The 17012-nt window shown below is 34.6% G+C and overlaps 1 protein-coding gene across 5 annotated transcripts in view; it reads right to left on the bottom strand.

The window, feature by feature from the left end:
* Positions 1 to 17012, bottom strand: part of ADGRB3 (adhesion G protein-coupled receptor B3) — a 700248-nt gene that overhangs the window by 368890 nt on the left and 314346 nt on the right. For all 5 annotated transcript variants that reach the window (XM_081828473.1, XM_081828476.1, XM_081828477.1 and 2 more), the window contains 2 exons: positions 15727 to 15828; positions 15252 to 15358 (listed from right to left, as the gene is read on the bottom strand). In XM_081828473.1, the coding sequence (XP_081684599.1) occupies positions 15252 to 15358; positions 15727 to 15828 (209 nt within the window). The remainder of the gene's footprint in view (positions 1 to 15251; positions 15359 to 15726; positions 15829 to 17012) is intronic.

The raw sequence follows: 17012 nt of genomic DNA, 5'->3' as shown, positions 1-17012 counted from the left end.
ATATTTAACCATGATACAGACATAGCACTGGCCAATCAGAAAGGACACTGACCCTCAGAGTAAAAGGCAGCTGGTTTGCCAAGAAGATAATGTACTACCAAGTTGAACTCCAGTCCTGCTATTGATAACTATTGCAATTTTCTGTTCAGGTCATGTGTTCCATAACTTCATGTTTTTGCACTGGATATTTCACCCTCCTCCCTTACGTTAGCCCATGTTTATACACCACTCAGATTTATTCCTGGTTCTCCTAAATATCTAAACAGAATTAATGGGTTCATTCCCTGTGCTCTCTTATCTTACACATACATCACGCTATCACACTGAATTATGTTTGCTTATTTGTCTTTCTGAATCTTGAGGGCAGGTTCTGTGCCTTATTCACAGCCTTAGAATATAGTAGAGTGAAAGTTTGTTACAGTGCATTCAGTTATGATGTCCTAACTATACCTTTGTGATGTAATACAGTGGAAAGGGCTGTGGAGCCAGAGCTGCCTAGATTTTTATTTAAATGTTTCAACTTATTATTTATGTCATTGAACCCATCAGAGACTCAGTTTACCATGTCTCCTGTAAGATTTGAAAAATATGCCTATAGGGTTAAAATTTCTTTTTAATCTTTTTTCTTTTTCTTTTTTTTTTTAACTTCAAATGAACCCACGCAAGCCTAAGAGAGTGAGCACAAGCTACCGCATACAAGCCCTACGTGATCTATTTCCCGGAGACTTTCAACACTTTTCCCCTCATTCATTGTACGACATTAAGTACATGCCCATCTCAGGGCCCTTGAACTTGCTTTTCCTTTGGTCTGGAAGAGTCTTCCCACAGAGATCCACGTGTTTTTGTTTGTTTGTTTGTTTTTTGTCATTTCCTCAGAGAGGTCTTACCTGACTCCCTACATAAAATGGTATCCTTGTCATTCTCAATCAATTTACCCTTCTTCATTGTGCTCACCCTTACCAACCATTGTGTATCTGTCTCTTGGCTTATATGTTTTCCTGCCTCTTTCATTAGAATATAAGCCTTGTGAAGAAAGACGTCTTTTTTTTTTTTTTTTTTACTGTTATATTCCCTGCACCTAGTTCTCAGTATATTGAATAAATGAATTAAATGAATGAACGAATATGTCAATGTCCTTCTAGGTTTATGTTAGATCATAGGATTAAGTTAGGCACACTTGGAAGCTGTCCTAGCTTGTTTATCAACATTGAAAACATTGGTATCGAACAGCATGAAATAAATAAACTTTCTGACTTAAAGAGACAGGACAGCTTCTGGCCTGAAAAGTGTCCCGTACAGTAGACACAGTATAAGGAAAGCTGCAAAGAGAAATGAAATTAATGGGGTTTACCTAAAAAAAAGATGTCATAAAACTCAGTCTTCAGTTCCGTGCTGGCAGTGCAAACCACAGCTGTGATACTCAGAGCTGCAGAGGATTTGAATGTTCTCCATTAGGAATAGAATGTTAAGCAACAGTTGCCAAGGTAAACATCATCTAACTACTTCAGATCAGCTCTATTATTTTGGCAACCCCTACCTCTGTCTGTGAGGGATTTTACTTGCACAGATCTAACGCGTCCTTCCCCTCAAACAAAAACATGACACTGACTTAAATCTTGAGGAATAAAACATTTAGACACGTATTCTATCTGCAATAAAAATAGTACAGAAGGCAGTGGATGGCTTAACTAAGAAGAGCTAGGAAAGGCAGTCTTTCATGCCTGGGTCAGCATCAAATGCGGCCCAAGTTGGTAGTAAATTAACATCATTGCCATCTGACAGCTGCTTAGCAGGCTTCTGTGAAATGAGCTGTTCTCAGTCCAGCCCTTTGCAGACAGGTGCCCCATCACACCACCAGCTCTCACAATTGACACTAATTAGTATCCTTCCTGGCACTGTCTGTGAAAAATACCCAGAACAAATGTCTTGTAATATTTGCACACATGAATGTAGACTGTTGGCAGCATTTATAAAGAGTGTCCAGTTGAGACAGATTGCCATCCAGAACATATTTAGTTGAAAAACAATTCCAGGTTCTTGATCTTCCTTCCATAACACAAGTGGACTGTGGAAGTTTCTCTCCGTACCTGAAGCCTACCCTTTTGCTATCTATTTCAAGAATGACCAATCCATGTTTAACTCCTGGACTGTTTTTTCTCCTTTCTGGATGAAGAAGTAGAGTTCAGATTGGGCTCGCTCACCTTACCTGTTCTCTACTTCAAATTGTCCTTTACTTGCATTCCACCTCTCTTGTGTTTATCTCTACGATTTTATTATTGAATGCTATGGTTATCTCTATGATCTTGAATCCCATCTAATCCTCCTCAGTCTTTCCCTCTCACAAAAATACAGCCTGACATAGTATATCTTATTTAAATACTGCTCCTTTCCTTTCAACTACTGTCTTCTTTCTGCTTCTTTTCAAAATCAGAAGTATGAAATCTGATTTGAAACCCACAATTCTTTATGTTGCAAATTAAACTCAACAATTACCTACTAAGCATTGTCTCTGGGAATCTTACTAGTATATTAAGCTTAAAGAACAGCTGGAGTCACAAAACCTGGAATTAAATTGTGGTTCTACTATTTACTACATAGGTCACTGGACAAATTGTCATTTCCCTAGGACTATCTGATTTGTCTTTGAAAAGAAACAAATGTCATTATATGGTTGTTATGAAGGATTAATACAAAGATGAGAATAAAATAGATACTCAGTGACTGTTAGCCCTTCTTATTTCCCATCTTCAATTTCTAAGTCCTCTGAATACTAGCTATGTACTGTTTCTCACATCTATGCTTTTTACCTATAGGCAAGAGATGCATGCTGGTCCAGGTTTTCAGTACCTCATCACACTTGTTACAATAGTCTCCCAACAGGTATCACTGAGTTTCCCATGCTAAACTATCCTACTTTTTCAACTCTGAACATGTCATTTCTCTGCTCAAAAAACAAACAAAAATAACTGCCCAAAAAATCCATCCATTTTTATATTAAGTCAGATGTACTCTCCATTGTTTGATTTACAAAGCCATCCAAATATAACCCTAACCTACATTTCTAATATTTTATCTCCCTTTATCTCATTGTATACACCCCAACCCTATTCGCCCATTATTTCTATTCAGTTAGTGATTATTTCAGTCTTACTCTTCCATCTTTATTGCTACTTAGGAATTTAATCCACTTTGATTTTGAATTCCTCAAATTAATGTTTACTATTATTATTATTGTTATTATTGATTTTTTTAAACTAGTAATGCTTTTTTATTTTACATTTTTAAAAATTTTATTATGTTATGTTAATCACCATACATTACATCATTAGTTTTTGATGTAGTGTTCCATGATTCATTGTTTGCGTATAACACCCAGTGCTCCATTCAGTACATGCCCTCTTTAATACCCATCACCAGGCTAACCCATCCCCCTACCCCCTTCCCCTTAGAACCCTGAGTTTGTTTCCTGGGGTCCATAGTCTCTCATGGTTCGTCTCCCCCTCCGATTTCCCCCCCTTCATTTTTCCCTTCCTGCTATCTTCTTCTTTTTTTTTTTTTTATTTTTTAACATATAATGTATTATTTGTTTCAGAGGTACAGGTCTGTGATTCAACAGTCTTACACAATTCACAGCTAAACTAGTAATACTTTTTAACCAGTCTATTCACAATTGCTTCTTAACAATGGCTTCTTAAATTATCTTGAGAGTGTACTTTCCTTTTTCCTAATCTGTAAGTGATTATTTTGGTAGTGTTCTGTGAATGCTAACTTTTTCAATCTTAGTCTTACTTTTTTTTCTTACAGTTATACTCACTTTCAATTGATCTTTTAGATAAGCATGCTTTTATCTCCCCATAGCATTTTCATAATATGATTTTAGTGCCCTATTTGTTGCAAGTGCAAAGTCTCTTATTTAAATAGCTGATCTTTTGTAAATCACCACCCCACCTCTTTTTTGTTGTTGTTGTAGCTTCAAATTTTTTTTCTTTTTGTCTTTAATATAATGCAGATTACATTTATTTGGATTTGCTTTTATTCAGTTGGTAATTTTTCAATCTCAGTATCTTATCAGTCTTTAACTTTATAAAAAAATTCTTATATACTAACTCAGAATGCTGCCTCTCCCACAATTCTTTGTGGTCTCTTTTTGGAATACATTTCTATTATATACATTTCTATTAAATACATACTAAACTTCTCATTCTATTCTTCATTTTCTAAGTTCTCTTTCTTATTTTTCATTTCTTGATCTGTTCTGGCTTCTGAGTGATCTTTTTCTAGGCCTAAATTCCAGATTACTAATTCTTACTTCAATTGTATCTAATTGGCTATTTGGTCTTTTCATTAATTTTAATGACATTTTCCATTTATAGAGGTTCTATTTAATCTTTTTCATATTCTTCCATTCTTTAACTGTTCTTTCTGTTCTTTTTTAATCTCCTAAATTAGTTTAAACAAATGTTATCATTTCTTTCATATTTTCTATTATTTTTATTTCTTGCATTGCTAATGATCCTGATCTGCTGATTCTCCCTAATGATATTTGTCATTATTGTCAACTCATATTCAGTTAGATGCATTTATCGTTTGGGAGGCCAAGCTGCTGGTTTGTGAAAGAGTTGTGACAAACTAGTTTAGAGTGTGTTTCTCTTAGGGTGGGGCGCTGAGGCAAGTCAATGATGCTGGATCATCTTATGCTAATTTTCATATTAATTCCTTCTGTTTATGGCTCAGACTAGGAGTTTCAGTTTTTGAAAAGTTATGTTTCCTCTTCCAAAACCTGGTATAAACTACATATTTCTTAGACACATCCTAGACTTAACAGTTTTTCTAGTCCATAAGGCCAGAACAGTCAAAATAGTGCCAACTCACTGCAGGGGGCTAGGTATATCATCACTGCTTGTTGGGAGGGGGTCTTGTCAGTATCTCCAAGAGAGCTTTATAATCTCAGCATCCAGCACCTAGGACTCACATATAATCTGAAACTCTCATAGGTTGCTGAATCATCAACTCTCCCCTACAGCTTGAGTTAGCCTTTTTTTTTTTTCCTCTAAATTTCTGGTATCTAAAGATCTCCCTATCTTTCTTTTGAACCCAGCTGCAATGCAGTATTTGAAAATATATTCTTGTTGTAGTTTATACAAAAAGTCAGTATGATCTGTGAAGTGTAGCTTGGTCTGCCGCACTGTTCAACTATTGCTGCAGGTTCCTAACACCAACAAGACTGAACTACTCACCATTTCCCAAAGAAAGTCCATGGATACTGCCTTTGCTCCCTGACTCAGGCTCCTCTGAAACTTTAAATGTTCCCTCCAAATCCATTTGTTAAATTGTTATCTTTCCTTTCTCTTTCCTGAATTCTTTTCACATAACTGCAATCATGGTATGATCTCTGCTTTCAAACCTCATAGAAGTAATCTTGCTCTATCTTACATTATTATAGTGTTTGTGCTCTTATCTATTGTACTAGACCATAAACTCCTAAAGGGCTTGCAGTTTCTTATTCATCTATGTGTCCCCTGTAATTTCTAGCTCATTGTGCACAAAGGTATCTGCTCAAAGGGCTTGCTAAATTAAACTGAAACTACAGAAGGATTTTCCCTTCTGTAACTATCAACCTCACTAGTTGACAAGATAAAAACATAGCAGTCCACGATGATTCAAAACAAGGAAATACATAATAATGGGGAACTTCTACATTTCCTGACACAATTGCCTTTTAAAAGATATCCAATTAATATAAATAGGCGAATGATTTCAGAAATTTTAAACATCTACAGTTATATTTATATAACTGCTACTTTTTAAAACAGAATAACAACAATTACAAAAATGATAAAGTACTTATTGAGAGCATATTATGTGGCAAGCATGGGATAAAATGTTTTACATGAGTTACCTCATTTGAGTTTTAAAACAACTGTTGGAGGTGCCACAATTATTCACATTTTATAGATAAGAGTATCAGCCTAGCATGGTGTACTGCATTCCCCAGGATTGTTTAACGCTTGAATTGTACCAAGATTTAAACTCAAGTAGTGGATTTCAGAGTTCCTGCTCTTAACCACTACATGCTTAACTTTGCTAGAAACTGTCTAAATGCTTAAATATTTAAAAATCATTCTCAATCATGTTTGTTTCAAGGAAACACTAAATCTTTTTTCATACAAAAAAAGAATATGAGAAGGAAGAGACTCGAAGCAACTTGCTATACTATTGAGGTACTGCCAATTATTTGAGTAATAGTCATTACTTTCGAAAGTAATGTGTAAATGTTCCTAAAGCCATTTACCAATATCTAGAAAAGACTTTTTTAAAAGATTTTATTTATTTGAGAGAGAGAGAGAGCACGAGCAGTGGGGAGAGGGAGAAGCAGGCTCCCCACTGAGCAGGGAGCCCAACTTGGGGCTCGATCCCAGGACCCTGAGATCATGACCTGAGCTGAAGGCAGATGCTTAACTGACTGAGCCACCCAGGCGCCCCTGTAAGAGACTTTGTAAGTAGTGTATTAAAGTGGAGGGAAAAATCCCCCATGGCTATACCAAGGATTCTATTTCCCTGGGGCTGTATTTTCTAATTCTTTTAATTTAGTCACTGAAGTACTTCAGGTTTATAATTTTAGTATTTCCTTTAAAAATTGTAATGATCAGTAATTCAGTCTGCTCACATTGCAGCACTCTGTGAGCATCTCTGCTCCAAAGGGCAAGTCTTAAAAGTTTCTGTGTCATTCACATTTAATACTGTTGACAATTATTGACAGTGAAAGGAAAAAAAAAATTGAAGTCTAAAAATAGTTGCTTTTTATAGTTCTGGATTAAGCCTCCTTGTTCTTTATATAGACAGATACGGTGGGGGTCATGGTTTAAAGAGTAGGTGTGTTTCTGAAATAACCTCATTCTTTTCACTCTATGCCTCCTACTGTCAGCCACAGTTGTCTCTATTGTGTGAATCCTAAAAAAAGGTTTATCGTAGTCACTTAGTGCAAATGACACACTTTAAACATCATATATTTATATATTATTTTCAGCATCAACTCCTACAGTCCATCTGTAAGGTAAATTAAAGGTTCTCACAGCTCTAAGTGGCTTCAATTAAAAGATAATTATACAAGAAACTTCTTTTCATAAAACAATAATCTAAATACACATCTTTGCTTCAGTTCGTAACTATCATTTTTCTAAGACCAAAGTCATTCATTAGATGATGGTATTAAATTATTTACAGATCTATCTGGTGTCTCCAGCAAAAAGAGATCATCCCGTATGGAAAAGAAAGCATAGCCTTTGTTTTACTATACTAATGGTTCTTAATTTTCTCTATATCTGATACGAAAAGCTTGTGTTCATCTTAGAATTGTCCTAGGGCTCAGAGTTCAAATTTGAAAGACAATTCTTGTCTGGAGATAATTTGATGTGGAGACATTTAGTCCAGAATCCTCCTGCATAAATTATGTATTTGTTGCACAAAACCCAGGATAAACAACCCTTGGCCAAGGGATATTTGGTATCCCAGCTTCTTGCCCCAGGAATTTCTGAAGTGAGACAGAGGATGCCATAAATTTGAGGATTCCAATTTATTGTTATAAGAATAAACTGAGTCATGAAGAAAACTGATGAAGAAAAGTGAGTTAGGTATACACTATGCATATCTTCCTGTAAAACCTGTAAATTTTCAAAGTAAGAATGAGAATATAGTAAATTTACCTAACAGGAAACACACACACACACGAATTAGCTTAAATTTCAGAGTGGCTGGAATTAGTCAAAGTACAATTCCTGAGCAAGGGACATAGGTAGATTAGATTTCTTAATACCAAATCAGTCTAGAAGCTCTTAATATTCTGACCTAGGAGAATTAGAGCATGTTCTATGAATTCAAAGCATTATAGCAGTCAAAGAGTGGGACCCAAACTTTCAGGAACCACCTCAGTGGGAGATGGAGCATTAAGTAACCCAATATTTTTCTATGTTTTTTTTCAGTTATATTTCCATTACTTAAATTTCCTAGTTCTTGTGATATTTTATCTGTCAGAATGGGATAGGTTATGCTGTGATAATAAACAACTTTAAAATATCAGTGCCTAAAAACAACAAAAATTCATTTCTCATTCACACTACATATGCAACTCAGGTCATCAGGAAGGCTCTGTTCAACATAGTGTTTCAGGGGTTTGGGGTGATGGAGGTTGAAAGATATTGCATTGGTAACAGCATTCTCAGGCCTGACATGACAAAGACCACTTCCTTACCCAACCAGTTGGCCAGTTCTAGTCACATGTGTATATCTAACTTCAAGGAGTGAAGTAACACAATCCTCCCATGTGCCCAGAAGAGGAAAACTAGGTATCACCCAACACAAGTGTGTCTTGTGGTATGGAACTGGCTAGCAATCATTTAATTTCTTTGTATTCATCGATCAAAACTTTACCTTCTTTACATTTTAATTTTTTTACATTTTTTACCACTTTACTTCTTTGCATTCCTCTGCCAAAACTTCAGCCTTAGATCAAATCTACCACTGTGCTTCTTCTTCTTTTTTTTAATGGGTTTTTTTTGTTTTATTATTATGTTATGTTAATCACCATACATTACATCATTAGTTTTTGATGTAGTGATCCATGACTCATTGTTTGCATATAACACCCAGTGCTCCATGCAGTACATGCCCTCTTTAATACCCATCACCAGTACCACTGTGCTTCTTAAACTTTAACGTACATACGAGTCACAGAGGGAGCCCTTCATGGTTTCAGATTCTACATTTCTAACAAGTTCCCAGGTGCTGCTTGCTGATACTTCTACATTTTAGCCCCACCAAATGCCTTCCCTGCACCTGCATCCAAGCAGCTCAACTGTGCTAGAGAAAAATCACAACTAAACTGACTAGCTGCACTCTAAGTTCTTTATTTCAAACCTCAGTACAATACAACCTTTGGCAACTCCTAAGTACACCTGCCTCAAAATATTCTTTATTGTCCTGCCTTCCTCATTTCAGAAAATGACATTACCATCAGCCAAATGTGCTCACTCAACCTTAATGAAGAATAACATCATCTCTCATCTGGATTACTGCAGCAGGCTTGACAGGTTCCAGTCCTGCTACGCTATAGTCTGTTCTCCATAGAACACCATATGACCCTCTTTAATTATAATGAATCACATCACACTTTACCATTAATGGCTTCCCACTGCATTTAGAATAAAATTCAAACTCTTAGCAAAGGTCTTTAACACATAGAATTATTTTTTCCCTACCTAGTTCTCCAACTTCATCTCATGACATTCTCCTCTTGCTCACTACCTCTAGCCACTAGATCATCTTTCACTTCCTTAAAGACTTCAAAATTTTTCCAAATGCTATTCCCTCAAATGGAATGTATTCTTATTCTCTGACATACTCATTCTCTTCACTCTTTGAATGTCTAGATCCAACTCATTTTTCAGGTCACAGCTTTAAATGTCATTTCCTCATAGAGACCTCTCTGACTTTCTTATCTAAAGCAGTCCCTAAACTTTATTTCCTATGTTGGTACTTTGTTAATTTCCTTCAGCATATCACAATGTGTAATTACATATCTTTTCTAGTCTACTGTATTTGTATTTGTGTTTGTCACATTCAAGTTCTATCTTTAGGTCCCTGCATTCTATTGGACATAAAGGTCAGTAGATACTTGTAGAATAAGTTAATGGGTAGTTGAATGGATAGGTGAATGAATGAATAATAGAGTATACTTCCTTTTGTATTTTTTTCCTTTGACATTAGCCTAATTCTCTATTAAGTATATTTTATTAAATCATCCTATGAATAAGTTTCAAGTCAGTGGATTTCAACTGCTAAAACTAACCCTAACATTTTGTCTCCAAGTCACACTAAATTTGTAATCTGGGAGAATCCTAAAATTCTCTTGCGTTTTTATAGCTATAATCAATAATATATTGTCAGTTTAAAAAAAGGAAGTAAAGTATAACCTGAAAAGTATTAATAGTAGTAATAATAATAGCTCACATTTATTAAATGTGTACTATGGTAGCAATTCCATTTAATTGGCCTTGGGTGACCTCACCATTGGTGTTTTTAAGAATTCCCATGCTATTATAATGTTCACCCAGGATTAAAAACTTCTGATTTAGCTTCTTTTCTCTGCTTTCACCATCACCTGTTGTGTTCCAACCATATTGTATTACAAAAAACTGGCAGAACAAGTAATTCCTGTATCTCAAATTCACTTACCTCCACTTAATGAATATTTGAAAACAAAAATCATCTGCTAGTTCTCCTGGCTGGCTGGACCATGTATTGGGTTTTTTGTTTCTTAACTACTCATTAAAAAAACAAGATTTGCATATTTTTTGATTCAATAAATATCTGTTGTAAGCAAAAACTATGGTGGCTGTTGTCCTTCTTTCCTCTAAATAAGCTGCAGTAATAAAATGTATTATCTTCCTGGAATCACTATATTGTACTTTTAAAACTAATATGACACTGTATGTTAACTACACTGGAATTAAAATAAAATAAAAGAAAAAAGAAAAAAATTATTCTCCTCTCTCTCCTCTTTTAGGCAGTGTGCTGAGTATTTATGCAATGAAGTATTGGCCAAAAACTGTAACATGGGATGAGTTTTGTTGCAATGGAACAAAATTCACTGGAAGGTAGGGAATATGTAGAAGAAAATAAAGCACATCTATTCTCTGTCTCTCTTTGTCTTTGTCCCTCTGGGTCTCTTTCCTTCTGTGTCTCTCCCTCTTCCCTCAAGCCTCCCCTAAAGGAAGATATCTTTATCTTTATCTCTCTATCCTAACAAACCACCCATAGAAGTAGAGGAAAATAGAAATAAAGTCCTCAAACTAGGATTCAAGCTCTTTGACATCCCTTCCCACAAAGTCAACCTTTTGATGACCAGATAGACTACTGCTCCTACTTCCATATTTATTTGTTTGTTAAATGAAGGTTTGAAAAATAGAAACAGAGGTTTTAAGGGACAATGACTTCATATGGAAGGACTTGTACTAGAGCAATGTCTTTGACCTTTCTCAGTCCCCCATCTCTCACTCCTCTCCAGGGAAGGAGGAATGACATACGCCTGATGAATTTAGGAAAAGTCATTGGTACGCTTGTTCAACTTTTGCTTTAGAACTCTCTCCATGCAGAGAGTATATATCCTGCTAGTTCTATGCAATATGTCATTTCAAGCGTAGGGGTGTGTGTGTGTGTGTGTGTATGTATATATAAGCATGTATTTATATATGTGTAAAAGAGTGGGAGGGAGAGAATCAGAGAGAGAGAGAGAGAGAGAGGAGAGATGGAGGTAGGAAGAGGCTGTCTGTGGTTGCCCAGGTATACCAGACACAGGGGGATTTGTTTATTTAATCCAAGGAAAGACTGCCCCACTTTGTCCACAATTTTCATCCTTCTTCTTCAAAGAGCTTTATGAGTAACAAGAAATAGTTTTTTCAATTTGTCTGATTCCTGTGCCTGTTTCTCGATGGGTTCTAAAATTACTTCTACTTTATTTGGTATAAAATTCAGAAAAATATCCCAGAATTTGAAAAGGAATATTAGCATATGAGAAAATATGAAATTTTCAAGAATCTTATTACACTTTACTCTTCTACCCTCAATGTTTTAAAATTGTGTGCATTTGTGACTTGTCTTTTTTATGAATAACAGCTGGATCATGTTTAATTTTATATCTTATAAGGTTTCAAACAACTTCATGATTATTACCTTATTGAAATTCCTCTGCAATGGCCAAATAATTTCATAAAATAATGTCATCAATCACTCCACATTTCTAGATATTTTTGGGCTAGGAAAATTGCACATGAGGGATAATACTTATTAATTTCACCTGGTTAAAATTCATGAACACTAAGTCTGGTGTATCACCTGAGAACCCTCCAGCTGCCAGTATGCTCCTACTGATTAGAAAAGTGGCAGAGTCATTCTTTATAAGCATCTATGGAATATTTAGTATATGCTTAGCAGTGTGTTAGTCACTAGATAAATAAAGATTAAAAAAAAACTCAACATGGTTTCTGTCCTTAAAGAATTCAAACTAAAGGTTCAGTGTAACGGATTGGTGATTTTATGTATTAAACTGATTAACCACCCCATCTGTCTACTTCAATTGGGTTATAATTATGAGAGTTCACAGAACATACTCAACTAATGTTTTAACTGATGACAAATGTCATTTCAAACTTAGTTTACGACTATAATTTTGTAAAAAGGGTATTTAAAGTAGTGTAATCTATGTGTATATGTACATATATTGTACATGTGTATATGTACATGTAAAAGTTGGAAAACACAGCTCTACCTATTTAAAATAATTCTCTGAAGTAGGTAAAAATTAATATTTAATGAGCTTTATGATTATAGAGGTGGCAAAAAATGAAATCCTTCAAAGTGAACAGAACAATTAAATTGTGAAATAGTAAATTTTACTAAAGGAGAATTTGTGGGTATCAGAACTGTTCTTTATTGCAAGCGCTATCTAGTTTTGCTACTCAGACAAAGCATGAGAAACAACAGAAGTAAGAGTATGAAGGGAATTTGGTTTCATTTCCATCTCCAATGGACTTGTTAGAATACACATGACTAAGTCGATGTATTAGGTAAGCATTATTTAAGGCATAGATTGCTCCTATACTTCCCTAAATATGTAAAGGAGACATGATCCATAGGCAAGTACTAGATTGTGTATATGTGTGCATGTGTAAGTGTGTGTATATTTCTGCATGTGTGTATATAAATATAATTCATGTGTGAAAATATATATGATATCAATCTTATATATATATCCATCTATCCACTTACCTATCTACCTATCTACTCCTCCATCTGTATTTATTTATATTTTTCCGACTTTACAGTTCACATTAATAATATGTTGAGTTCTAAAATTTTACTCTTTTTGAGATAATATCTTAACTTGTATTTTCTGTACATGTAGATATTAATACTTCATGGTTACAAAGTTCTTTTATAATTTAAGCATTTCACATATATAGTATGTCATCTGCTCTTCCCTAAAATCTCCAGAGACATTAAAATGATGCTACCAACTTCAAATAAACCAAGACTTGAGATCACATGACTTTTCTGAAAAACACACCACCTGAATCTTCCCTCATTACCAGGATCTAGGGCAGATGATTTCAAATCAAAAGTTCAGGAGGTTGCATGGCCTCTAGAAAAGACGTTAAGCTTTGGAGCAATTGTACCTGGACACAACTTCCATTCTTTGCCTCACAAAACTGGATTGCTCCTCTGTAGATTTTCAGATTCTTTGTATGCAAACCAATGCAGGCATATCCACCTTGCTTCTTGTAAGCATTGGAGTTGGTTTGTCAAAGTGCCCAGGTGAGTGTCTAGTACTTTGTAGGAGCTGAATACACCAAGACTGCTTTTTATTCTACAATACCATGCATCTGATTCATGCATGCCAGTCAACAAAGGCATATACACATTGGCTGTCAAATTATTGATTGAATGATTTCTATGGAATTCACAATTTGAGATCAATTCTTCTATTTCACAGAGTGTTTCTGTTTCTGTCCATTATCAGATGACCTGCACTCACAGAATGCAAACTCATTTAAATATTACTATATAAAACACTGAATTTAGATAGTAAAAAATTTCTGGAAAGAAATGATATTATGTATTAATAAATTCATAAGGTTTGACTTATGATTTACTTAATACATGCAATTATTCCCATTCATTACTGTGGATTAACAAGAATCGAATATGGACATTATTAAGATTAAGTAAACAAAGTCGAATGTCTACAATTAGGGAAAAATAAAATTCATTAAAATTAAATTCATTAGGAAATTTTTGGTTAATCTTAATTCTGAAATATACTGGTCTGAGTTGACAGTTATTAATAAAAGGAATTTGCATTTCATAGTCTTATATTTTATATTATGAAACAAAGCTATATATTATATTCTGTGTATATATATAAATGTATTTTAATTTTGACAGAAATAAGGTTCAGTGAAGCCAAATATCATCAATTACCAATATACACATAAATATATGTTATTAAATGTAGTATTTGTGGGTAACCAGCATATATTGACATGCATGTGAGTATTTCTGTGTGACACACATTATATCTATGTATCTGTGCATATATATATATGTATATATTAATAACAGGAATAAGGCTCTGAGTAGTCAAATAATCATCAGGTCAATTACTATTACTGATTTGGTAAGTAAACATATTAGCATTTGGTTTTCAGATTTTCTTAATATGATATTTTTTGTTTCCTTGATAATCAAATATATTTACTTCATCAATATGGGTTATTATTATATGAGTTAAATCTCCATCCACAAGCAAGAATCTTCTTTAGGTTTTTTTTTTTTTTTTAAGAATTATACGTATTTGTGAGTGACAGTAAAAAATTAAAAGAAAACATAAACGCAACAAAAGTTAAAGTTTTTTAACTAAACATCATCCCTGTCAATGTTCAACTTTCCAGCTGACTCATGAATATATTTGTTATAAACTCCACAATGTTTACTCAATGTTTATTCATTGATGGAGTCCTTCCCAATTGTCAGGATGAAATGACAACAGTCTCCAATAATGACAATGGCTTGCACTTGTAAAATACCAAGCAAAATTTATTTGTGCTCAAAATATTCACACATCATATTTTGTGAATAATTCAATGATGTGTGGGAACAGAGGGGCTATTTTTGAAAAATTTGGCCCCCTTAATCTTTTGCAAGTAATTAATTTTCTCTGGTGCAATAACACTTTCATTTTTTCAATGTCTTAATGTCAAAATGCAGTGAGAAATTTGATAACTATGTGACACGGCTTATCATTTCTGAAGTACTAAAATGTTAAAGAATATAATTTAAAAATGTATGGTATTTTGAAGTAAGTCTTATATACTATTTAATGCAGATTTGTGCTAATCATGATATATAGTGTAACGCCTATAGATAAAACTGAGTAACAAATTTTGCTCAGGCCTTGTCCCCATTAGACAAGGAATTCTTTCATTTTAATAGCAGAAACCGTAAAAACCCAAACCCTAGGAACTGGGCGGTTTAGCACTGACTTATAAAAATTAGCTTTCTGTCACATCACTTTTTCCTTCAGGCATTTTCTCAGAGATTTTGGCTGATTTGATTATAAAGCAGAAGGTTAAATTCTCACACAGTGATCATTAGGAAAAAATAAACAGAGCAAGTACTAAAGCTGGCTTTGCACCTACTGAATGCTGCAAGTGTCTGTACTCATTTGATATGCATCTTGCAAAGCTCGGCTGTTCCCAGAAGGCCACTCCATGAAGACTGAGAGAGCAGCGTCTGCTAGTGGTGCCTGTGCGTCACAAAGAACAGAGAGAAGCTTTATAACAGAGATGCTAGAAGGCATCACATAACTGGGAGGCAGGCTAAAGAACTGGGTTTGTACATTTTCCTGCCTCGAAAAACATGCATATGAAAATATTACGCTGATGATTTTTATAGTGCATGTGAATCACACTGAGAAACCATTGCATTAGCAGGAATTTCTAGGTCTCTTCATTGGCTCCATCTATGAAGCACTTTACTAAAATTGCTTTATTAATTGCTTATTGGAGAGATTTATTTATGGATATAGGATAAAAGCATGACTTCAGAAGCAAACATAGCATGCTGTTCGTGGATGGCGATCATAATTCTGTTGGGTGGGTCATCATACTTTACCTGTGGCATTCGGCGGGCACTGATTGAATGCCAGGTTGCCTGCCGGGGTCCTTTTCCACACCATCGACATCAGATAATCCTCTGGGCATATTTCATAAGGTGCTGCAATTTAAAACAGAGGGATTTGAATGCCAGCAGTGTTTGTTTTTCTAAATATTGGCAATAAATAGTCCTCAAATGCATCTATCTGCAGAGCTCTTTCATTTTCTTTAAAGTATATCGTTTACTGAGATGTTAGCGATGTCTTCATAAACCAAAAAACCACCACATCTCATTATCTATGAAATCGTCACAAAAATGTTCTTTCTTTTGAAAGTGCTTACTATGGAGACTTTTTTAAAAAGTCATTTGAATTTGCTTATGAATTGAACATTACATTCAAGCCTATAAATCAAAAATCTTTCCAATATTCATGTTTTGAAATATTGTGCAATAAAATGATTTCCAATAAACTGAAAACCATATTTGAATTATTAACTCTAAGTGTTAAGAGGAAATAAACACAAAGGGCAAGAATATGTAACTTTTTATTCTTCATACAAGAGCAATGATGTCAATCACACGACATCATATAAAAATGAACTGATTTGATCTTTTGGCCTTTGTATTTTCAAAAACTCAATTTAATTACTGAGATGAGAAAGTTATAGGGAATTCCAAGAATAACAGAGGTATACCAGAAATATTTTAATAGGAGGCCAAAGGACTTGTGAAGTCTGTCTATACCGTGTTTTGCATTAAACCTCACACCTTTCTCCTAGAAAGAACACACCAGTCCTTTCTCTAGACACACCTACTCTTGTGCCTTTCACACAGCACTGTCACGTATATGCTCACATATTTGTGTTCCCTAGTTGCCTGGCATCTTGTTATCTTCTCATCCCAGGATCTCCCACCTAATGGTTTGGCGCACAGAAGTTGTTCAAAATTGAATAAATAAATGAATCAATATTTGATATATAAATACTTTTAGTAAGTAAATAAGGACCAAAAAAATAAGTACCTAATATATATATATATATACATACATATATGAGTGTGACTTCCAGGGAGAGACAATATACTATTTAATGCATGATAATCATAATCTACAGATACTGATTCTTACTTCAGAATTTATGAGCTCATTAGGATACATTATAATTACCAGCGGGGAAGAATACAATTTGAGAAACTACAATCTTGAAATAATATTTTCTTTATCTGGGATAGCAGGGCTGGAAGCATCTTCTCTTCGTGGGGTGGGGATCAGACAAAATGGGCAAAGTGGTTCCCAGCTGGCTAGT

Source organism: Leptonychotes weddellii, chromosome 8, assembly GCF_054177405.1.
Source record: "Leptonychotes weddellii isolate Sample4059 chromosome 8, ASM5417740v2, whole genome shotgun sequence".
Taxonomy (NCBI): Eukaryota; Metazoa; Chordata; class Mammalia; order Carnivora; family Phocidae; genus Leptonychotes; species Leptonychotes weddellii.
The sequence above is the reverse complement of the archived record's forward strand: the minus strand, read 5'-3'. Positions and strand labels throughout refer to the sequence as shown.